Here is a 9,690-nt window from a genome sequence, read left to right on the forward strand (position 1 = left end):
TCTCCTGCGTGTCAGGGCCTAACAGCCAGGGTGTTGAACCCTTGGCCAGGGGAGGATCCTTCAGAGTCCAGTCAATGAAAAACAGAGCTTGGCAAGCTCTGCTCGCCCCTCCCGCCCCTCCCGCCCCTCCCAGCTCCCCAGCCCCACCAACTGCATCCTGCTGGGCTCAGAGGGGCCCCAAGTTTTCCTTAAAGGACCAGAGAGCACATACTTCAGACTTGGCAGGCCTTATAGGCTGTGTTGCAGCTACTCAATCCTGCTGTGGTACTGCAAAAGTGGCTACGGTGGTGTTGCTGTGTGCCAATAAAACTTTATTTATAAAAGCAAATTGTGGGCCAGATTTGGCCCAGGGGCCATAGTTTGTTGAGCTAAGGAAAAGGCTTAATTTAGAAAATATGTATGTCCCGTGTGTATAGACACACATTCTCTCTCTCTCTCTCTCTCTCTCTTTCTCACACACACACACACACACACACACACACACACACACTGAGAACATATTCATTCTTGATCTTTTTAGAAATAAAGCATTTCCTCTGCCTCGCCATTCCCGAGGGCCCTCAGGTCTGGTGTTCGCTCCGTACCCGAGGACACATCTGTCTGCAGGCCTCTGCCGCTTGGGGGGCCGGGTGGGGGGGGTTCCTGCTGTGTTTATGCTCCGACACCACGGGCCTCGGTCACCAGGGAGGCATCAGGGCTTCCACCAGAGACTTCACAGGCACCAAGGAGGCAGCGCCCCCACCTCCCGGGCCTGGCACGTGACCTTCCCCATGACCACTGCATCCCCGGCTCAGCAAAGTCCCTTCATTCAGCTCTGGGGTCTGGGGGACCCAGAGAGCCTTAGCCCAGCTGGTCAGTCAGCCGGAGCCCCTGGGAACCTCCACAGCCTTGTGCAAGCGGTGGTGGCCTGTCCGTCCGATGGGCGAGGAAACGCGCATAGGAGCGGGGTCCCCGTGCCGGGCAGACAGCAGCCCGGGCAGCCCCAGCCCCAAGGAAGGTGTGATCCCAGCTGGCCCTGGGCATGCGTGCCGTGACAGTTAGCCTAGACTTCTCCAGCTCAGCGGGCGCTCCTCTCCCCTCTCCTCCCCTCCCCTCCCCGCCTCTCCCTCTCCTCTCCCCACTTCTTCCTTCCTTCCTCCCTCCCTCCCTCCCTCCCTCTCTCCCTCCTTCTTGAGCGCTAACTCTGGACCAGGACCAGTCTGGCTGTTCCCCCTGATGTAGTATCAGCAAGAGTGAGAAGCCCTAACAGGTGGGGGAGAGGGTGGACCAGAGAGTCCTGGGTGCTGGGAGCCGAGCGCCTAGAAGAGGGGAGCACCCCAGGGGGCTTCCAGGACAAAGTCAGGGCAGAGTAGGGGGCATGGGTGTTCTCGAGGATGGGGAAGTGTGCCCGTCCCAGGGCCACGGGGGGACCGCAGGGGCCGGGGAACAAAGGTGGGGGTCTGCACAGCCGGAGGCCTGCGTCAGGGGGGCAGGTGCAGACCCCCTAAGGGAGCCAGCATTCTCAGGCCCTGCCCTGCCGTGGCATCTGCCCTCCACGGCCTGGTGGCATCTGCATAGCCTGGGCCTCAGGAGTCACGGTGTGTGTCAGCCCGGCCCAGCACGGGGAGCCCTTCCTCTGCCCAGAGCTGGTCAGACACAACACACCCCACCGTGTGCCTTCCTGCCTGCTAAGAACAAGGGCCCCACCCTCCTCGGGGCCAGGCACCTTCTGCCCTCGGCAGCTCCTTCCCTCGGTGACTACACCCCTTCCTCTGGGTCCCCTCTCTCCTGGTTGAGGGGCTGCACCAACCCCCTCCCTGTGCACCTTCCAGGCACACACACACCCTTCATTCCAGTCTGACAAGTGCCTCTGTGCCTTGGCACGGGCTGTTCCCTCTGCCTGGAATGCTTGTCCCTTTCTTTGTTCAGCCCTGCTTGTTCTTCTCTTGGGCTGTGCCCAAGCCTCCTGCCCAGGGAGCCACCTCAGCTGTGTGGAATCCCTCGGACGCCCTTCCCTCGTGCCACATGCCACCTTGGTCACGCTGTCTGTGTACGGCCCGCCCCACCCTGGGTAAGGACCCCACTTTGTGCGACACTGCGGGCACGGTGCAGCTCGTGGGAGGGAGGGAGAAGCCTGGGCCCGGGATTGGCCCAGGCGTCCGGCAGGTGGGTGGGCGGGCAGGTGCAGGCAGGAGACTAGGGAGGGACGTGCCATGTTCCCAAACAGGAAGGAATCCCGTGGTTAGCGTAACTGGAGGGGAGCTGTCGCAATCCAGAGAGGCGTTTCCTTAGGCCACAAGCCGATTGGGAGCCGCAGAGGCCGTGACGACACCAGCAGCCAGCCGGGCACCCGACCTCTGTGCCTGGAGCCCTGGAGATCATGGCCACCTGGCCGGGCGCGCCTCGACCTCAGCCCCGACACCAAGGCCGCGCACGGCACCCACCCTGAAAGCGAGCCCAGCAGCCAGAGCTCGGGGAGGGGCATGGAGTCCTCCCCCTCGCTCCTGGGTGGGCCTCCCCGGCCAGCTCCCCGGGGGCGCAGGGGGCGTGTGCCTCCACTCAGCCGTGGGCCCCCTCGGCTGCCCGCTACGCCGTGATACAGAGTCTGGTTTTTAAATTTCGCTTCTGGTTTTCCACAGTTGATGACTGCTTTTGCCTCCGGGTCTGCCACCTGCAGTCTGTCCCGGTGCTCAGACCGGTGACCTCATCTGTGGGGGACCCAGGCCGCCCGCCCCTCTGCCAGCCGCCTCGCCCCTACCGGCTTCTCCAGGATGCTCTTTTCAAATCTGCAGCTTGAGCCAGGCTTCCAGGACACCCCAGGCTGGGGAAGGCCACCGGAGGCCCGGGGGCGCACTTCCTACAGACAGCCGGCCGGGTCCCAGAGGGGGAGGGACTGGCCTGGAACCCGCTCCCTCAGCCTGAGTGCGAGACCCTCCCCAGCAGGGGCTGCCTGGGGTGACATGCAGCTCACAGCTGAGCGGCGCCCAGCCCGGGTGTCCAGGCCATGACCGAGGGACAGGAGTGGGTCTCTGCCCGGCGAGTGTCATGCAGAGTCCGACCCAAGGAGGGGCCCCTGAGAAGACACTGTGTCCCTGGGCAATTGCTTAGTTGTGTGGCGAGAGGCGCTACGGGCCAGTGTTCTTGACCTGTCGCTGACAGTGCCCCCTGCCGCCCTGCTGAGCTGCCTCCCTGGGGCGCAGGGCGCACTGGGGTGCGGGACACGAGGGTCCGTCCCAGTGTGACATAGGAGCACCTGCAGTGCAGGCCCGGGAGCCCAGCCCCAGTGGCAGCGCTGCGCAGGGCACATGTCACGGGGACAGCTCATGGCCCCAGGCCTGTGCCCAGAAGGCTGGGTGATCGGCAGCCGCCGCTCCTCTCCTGGGCAGCTCTGTCCGCCAGGCACTGAGGGGACAGCGGGAGGCTGGTCCCAGGCCATGCGATGTGACCAACGGCCCATCAGCCACGATGCGCATGTGCTCGGAGACCGATGGCTCCCAGATCAGTGACCACGTGACCCGGGCTCCCGAGAGGCCTGCCTGCTGCCTCTCAGGGCCTCACGGGGGCTCTGCTGTCTCCCACCTGGGGGTCCTGGGGTGCTGTTTCACTCATAACGTAACAGTTGTGGCAGAGCAGGGGATGCTGGCTGGCGTCTCGGCCACCCCGGAGCCCCCATCTGCCTGTGGAGTGGAGGTCTGGCCAGGCTGTCCCACGACCCCCTTCCCTGCCCCAGGCGCCCGCGGCCTGTGCCCAGCCGGGCAGCAGCACTGCCAGCTCGCCTGGATTTACCAACAAGTAACAAGAGACATTCTCTTAATCCAGCGGCTGTTTGCAGGCCCCCCATAGAAACCTCCGCAGCCCAGTCCCCACAGGCCCCCACCAGCCCTCTCTGACCACTCTCTGGAGGCCGCACAGTAACAGCCTGGAGGTGAAGGCACCCCCTTCGGGGGTCTTCACGCTTGGGGTCCCTGGGGCTCGAGACTCCTGCGAGACAGGGGCCTGGCTCCTCACACCCTCACCCCAGAGGGTCGGTCTGGCTGGTCCTCATGGAGGTGGTGGGCTTAGGCCCCTAGGAGGGGGGTCGCCGGCCCGGGGCCCACAGCTGGACAGGCTGGACCGGGCTTCTCTTGCGGATGGTCCTCTGGCCCAGCCCGCTGCCGCCTCACCGCTGCCCACCTGTCTGAGCGCCGGCTCTCCGGGTCCCCCCCTCCTGGAGAGCCCTCCCTGCGCCTCTGGGGCCGTGCACGGGCTCAGATGCTCTGCCCCCCTCGGACCCCAGGCCCTCCCTGGCTCCCCGCAAAACACCACCCGCTCCCCGTGCCACCCCTCGCCAGCCTGAGGGTGCTCTGTGAGGCACCCCTTCCAGGGTGAGGAGGGGGGCACACAGGGGTGCCTCCCCGGGCGTATAGGCACTGCCTCTAAGTTCTGGAAGGGCTCAGGAGTTAGAATTTCAAGGGTTCGTTTGGGGTGACTCCTAACACTCTGTTCCCCAGGCCGCACAGAGCTGGGGTGAGGCTGGGGGAGCAGGGGCAGCACGCAGCTGTGCCCTCCCGGAACGCACTGCTGGTTCTCAGAGAGAGAAGCCTCCTGGACCCAACCTCGTCCTCGGGAGCCCCCCCCCCCCAGGGCTGTGAGCGGGCTCGGGTGCGGTTCACAGAGGAGGGGCTGGGTGGGTGTCTAGAGTCACCTGCAGTGAGCTGCCTGAGCAGTGTCCCCATCCATCGATCAGGGAAGGCACCGAGGGCACAATGACCAGGGCTGCCAGCCACACTGGTGCCGATTCCTGCAGCGTCTGGGCCCCGATCACACTCCTCTGGCCCCGAGACTCAGACGTTTAGGGATTTAAGACTCCCACGAGCCTGAGCGCCATGCTTGCACAGGACGAGGCAGCTGTCTCCTCTCCGAGATGAGCAGGCCCGGGCCCGAAGCGGAGGACCCTGCTGGGGCTGGCCTGCCGCAGTGCGCCTGCGCCAAAGCCGCCCTCCCCCCCCAACTCTGCCCTGGGGCCCGGGAAACAGACCCCAGGGGTCCTCCCCAAATGTATGTGCGAGTCCTGGTGGAGGCGACCTGTAACAGGGTCACTGCAGACGGGATCCAGTCTAGACGAGGTCACACGGGAGTAGAGGGACCGCAGTCCGGTGGCAGCTGTCCTCACAGGGGGCGGAGGGAGTTTGGGCACAGACACAGGAGACGCCATGGGACAACGGAGGCAGAGATGGGGTGACGGGGCCACACCCCACCCCCACCCCGACAGAGAGACGCTGGGAGACGCGTGTGGGCAGCGCGGGCCCGGACCGCCTCCAGAGCAGACACACACCGTGTCCTGCCTGAGCCTCCCCATTTTTGGTCACCTGCTACCGCAGCCCCAGGGCTCCCACACATCGCATCCAGGAAAGGGTGAGCAAGCAGGCCCCCTGCCCTCCTCGGAGACGCCGCCCGCCAGGGGCCCGCGGCCGGAACTCCGGGGAGAGTGCCCAGCACCCTCACAGATAAGAGGACCTCGCTACCCCGCACCCCCCACCCCTTCCCGACATCGGGGCAGCGTGGTTCATGCTGAGAACCCGCTTCCTCCCGGGCCTCCGGAATCGACACCAGGCCGAGGGGGCCCCGCGCCCAGCCCCGGATAAAACCCCTGGGCGCTGCGTCTCTCACGGGCACCTGGTGGCGGCCTGAGTCCACGGGGAGGGGTCCTGGGAGCTCAGGCCTGGCCCCCCGACTTCCCCTGTGCATGTCCTACCATCTCCGTGCTGTGAATCCCAGCCGGGAGTGTGCGGAGTCTGGAGGGGGGAGGGGTGGCTAGAGAATCACCGAGTGGGTGGTCTTGGGGACCCCAACGAGTATGCGCAATTGACTGCTTTAAAATTTTTTAAAATATTTATTCATTTTTAAGAGCCAGAGAGACAGAGCATGACAAGGGAGGGGCAGAGAGAGAGGGAGCCTCAGAATCTGAAGCAGCTCCAGGCTCCGAGCTGTCAGCACAGAGCCTGGTGCAGGGCTCGAAGTTACAGACCGTGAGATCATGGCCTGAGCCGAAGTCAGACACTTAACCCCCCGAGCCCCCCAAGCGCCCCCACAACTGACTCTTTAAAACTCAGGAAATCGAATGCTTTCCTTTCGCGCCCACCTCTCCGTGAGCAGACCCACACTTCTGTCTTCCACGCGACAAATGTCTGCGTCATTTCTTCCGGAAACATTCTGGGAGAGGTTCTCGAATTTCTTCATCAGTTCACAGTTCTGTTTATTTAGCACCATCCAGGTGCCTGCTCTGTGTCAGCCTATGGGAACCAACAATTAGGAGCAAGACGCTGGAGGGTGGTGGCCGCACTGCCCCCGGGCGCGGCCTGGGGAGGCCCCGGTGGCCGTGGCGCTGGGAGCTGTGGCCTCAGGGAAGCACCCACCAGCAGCAGGCTCATTCCCAGCGGGAGGGGGCAGGACGGGAGACTTCCTGGCAGTAGCAGCCTGGGACAAGAGCTGACAGGGAAAAAGGTTACCCGGGGCCGCGAAGGCGGGGCGAAGGCGGGGCGAAGGCGGGGCGAAGGCGGGGCGAAGGCGGGGCGCAGAGTGGGCCAGGCCCGTGGCACAATGTGGACAGGAAGGGTGTATCTTGGGAGCCCGACGGAATCGCGGACTTTACCCACAGTAGTCACAAATCACAGCAGCGAAAGGCAGAAGAGAGGTGGCCCTTCCTGGGCCACCTTCTGTAGCTGGAGGGCAGAGGGTCCCAGACGTGAGTACCAGAATGCCCAGACTTTCCGGTCCAGGAAGAATGGGGAGTAGGGGTGAGGGGGTGGGAGTCTACATTTCAGCAGGGAGCCCGAGGAGGCCAGGCCTCTCGGTGGGTATGTCTGGGGTCAGAGGTCATCCCACTCCAGAAGCCTGCGCTGGGACCCCACCTAGCCCAGGGAGCCACAGGGAACCGAAGGAGCCCGTGAGAACACCTCGCTCCGGCCCCGTGGGAAACAGCGACACCCAGTGGTCAGACTGAGGCTCCACACGGAGCTTCGCCAAAGCCGCGTAGTGCAGGTGAGGCAGAGGTGAGGAGGGGGTCGGCTGGGGGGCGAGCTCGGCAGAAGGTCTGGGTGGGGGCCCGTCGGTCCCAGGTGGTAGCTGGACGCCCACTTTCCTGCCCGAGGGAGGAATTGCGCGCCCCGCTGTGCTCCGGGTGTGAGCAAGGAGACAGTGACCTCCTGCGGCCAGAGCCTGGGGGACTCACCGTGGCAGTGACCGCTGATGCAGGCACGCTCAGCAAGGACGGGGTGGCAGAGCCTGCCCGGGACACGCACTCAGAGTTCAACAAGATCTCCAACGACGGAAATTCTCCAGCCTTGCTCCCGCCATCGGCCCCGGAGCCACCCACCCGGGCCCTCCTCTCTTTGGTCAGGTTGTCTGAGTTTTGGCTGAGCTTTCTGGAGAGTCTTAAAGCAAACCTTAGACAGTGTGTTACTTCCCCCAGACCCTCCAGGGCGCTTCTGCACACATGGCCGGCCGCGGCGTCTGATGCCTGCCCAGAGACAAATTTGCCCGATTTCTCCAGAAAATGTCTCTTCAAAGGTTGTCTGTCCAAGTTGGGGTTCAAACGAGGCCGCGCGGCATCATGTGAGCGGCCGCCCGTCTCTCCCGATGGGTCACAGCGCTTCTCAGGCGTCAGTGGACATTCGTCTACCGCCACGTCCTGGCTCAGGAGGTCGGGGTGGGCGAGGCTCTGCATGGATAAGAAGCCCCATGTCATGGAAAGCTCTGGTCTGTAGGCCCACTGCTGACCCTCCTTCCCTCCTTCCCTCCTTCCTTCCTCCCTTCTTCCCACTCTCTTATTTCGTCCACACCGGGTCGGCCTGGGAGCACCCCGCCATCAGAGCGCAGGGTCTGCTCTGTGGGCCCCCCACCTGTGTCCCTCTGTCCGCCGGGGGCCCTGAAACCCAGGCTGCCTCTCCGGCTTTGTTCCATCCAGAATCCGGGCCAGACGCGGCAGGGTGCAGTGGATGAGAGGGTCAGGCCAGGCCTGCCTCCGTGCTGCGGGGGGAGGGGCGGGGCAGAGGACAACCTGTCATCCCTATTTCCACCCACAACGAACTCTCCCATGTTGTCAAACAGACGGTTTTGAGGGTGGGAGGGGCCCTGGGACAGGGGAATGGAAGGGCTGCTGATTCCATTTCAACCAGGGCACACGACCAATAAGGGGTCCCAGCGTCTTCGTGAGCCCCATGGGGGGAAGTGAGCCCCAAGTCCCTGGAGTGAAGGGCCACTCTCTCCTGGCCTTAGCTAGGGGCCCACTGCCCCGGCCACCCGGCCTCTTTTCCCTGAATCCCTCTCTCCTGCAACCTGGGCTCACTCGACTTCCTGTCCCAGGACCCTCCACAGGGCCCTCTCCATTTCACCCAGGTTCCTCCAGCGATTGCACCAGAGCCGGCCCACGGCCACTTTCCGGGGCGGCCCGAGTCCCTGGGGGAGCAATGCTCCGTGCAGTCGGCTCACCCCAGCTCCCGGTGAGGCCTCCGCAAACAGCACCGTCACTGTCGGGACTGGCCTCCCGGCTCGCCCGCACAGCCTCGGGAACAGCCAATGAGAAAGGAATTGACCCCCCTACTCCTTCCTCCAAGGTCAGCCTCCCTTCTGCCAAGATCTAAGAAAAGATTTAATTTCAGCCACTTTTGCTGCCAGTTTCGATTCTGCAGTGTCATCTGACCTTGGAGTGGGAATTACACCTCTGTCGGTGTGCTGTCTTGGCTGAAGCGGAACGAGGACCCTCCGAGGGAGCCTGGGTGCCAGGGAGAGGGGCGTCAGAGGACTTCCACAACAGCTCTGTCTGTGTGAGAGGGGCCCCGGGTGGCGGGCAAGCCCCTTATCACGGGGAAGAAGCACAGATTTGGGGGGAAACACAGGCAGGAAGATCCTGACAGCAAGACACTGACCGGCCTCCGAGTACAAAGCTGTTGGGGACGTGGCCACAGGAGCGCAGCAGGTGCTGGACGCGCGCGGAGCCGGCCCAGGACAGGACGGCCGGACCTGGGGGAGGAGCGGCTGCGGAGCCTGCCCAGCTTCGTGATGTGAAAGGTCAGGGAAGAGGGTCCACACCTCCGCGGGTGGAAGCCAAGCAGCTTTGCAAATGCAGCTGCCCGCCGCCCAGAGAAGTCCCCCAGGGGAGGCCAGACGCCCCTGCGGTGACCCGGACCCACGGGCTCCTGCGACACTCGGCCAGGCACTTGAAGCTCCCGGGGTTCTAGCTGCAGCCATGACGAGACCCACGACTGCAGGGCGTCACGATGTGGCAGCTTCCTGTGGGTCATGGCGCCCAGCGGCCAGCGGGTCCCAGGCGGGCTGGTTGGTGTGAGCAGAGAGGGCCTTGTTGCAGGTCCGACTGCTGTCCCGGGTCACTGGGGAGACCCTCCTGGGAACGACCCAGAGCCTGCTGACCGGGGCCACCGGGGCCACTGCTGCCCTGCCACCCCAGGAAGGGCCACCAACCACGACAGCCCATTGCCTTCATGACCCCTGTGAGCTCATGCGGATGACAGCAAGGGCATCTGCGGGGCGCTCGCTCTGGCTCAGTAGCCGGTGCGGGACAGGACGGACCAGAGGATGGGACAAGCCAGCGCCCGGGACCCACGTGCTCATCAGCCCTCACCGCTCGGCCCCGGAGACGGGCTCGGGGGGCTGGATGACTGGCTCTTGATGTTGCTCAGGTCACGATCTCCCTGGGGCTGAGCTCCCCGTCAG

The 9,690-nt window shown here is 64.4% G+C and overlaps 1 protein-coding gene across 1 annotated transcript; it reads right to left on the bottom strand.

Moving 5' to 3' along the window:
• Window positions 1-6,048: 6,048 nt before the first annotated feature.
• LOC115288686 lies at window positions 6,049-9,260 on the bottom strand. Its single transcript, XM_029936154.1, has 3 exons — window positions 8,980-9,260; window positions 8,449-8,521; window positions 6,049-7,678 (listed from the first exon to the last, which is right to left on the bottom strand). Exons 1-3 carry the CDS (start codon window positions 9,258-9,260, stop codon window positions 6,953-6,955), a joined length of 1,080 nt encoding a protein of 359 aa, XP_029792014.1. The 3' UTR covers window positions 6,049-6,952.
• Window positions 9,261-9,690: the final 430 nt, after the last annotated feature.

The sequence above is a fragment of the Suricata suricatta genome, chromosome 3, assembly GCF_006229205.1.
Source record: "Suricata suricatta isolate VVHF042 chromosome 3, meerkat_22Aug2017_6uvM2_HiC, whole genome shotgun sequence".
NCBI classification, from domain to species: domain Eukaryota; kingdom Metazoa; phylum Chordata; class Mammalia; order Carnivora; family Herpestidae; genus Suricata; species Suricata suricatta.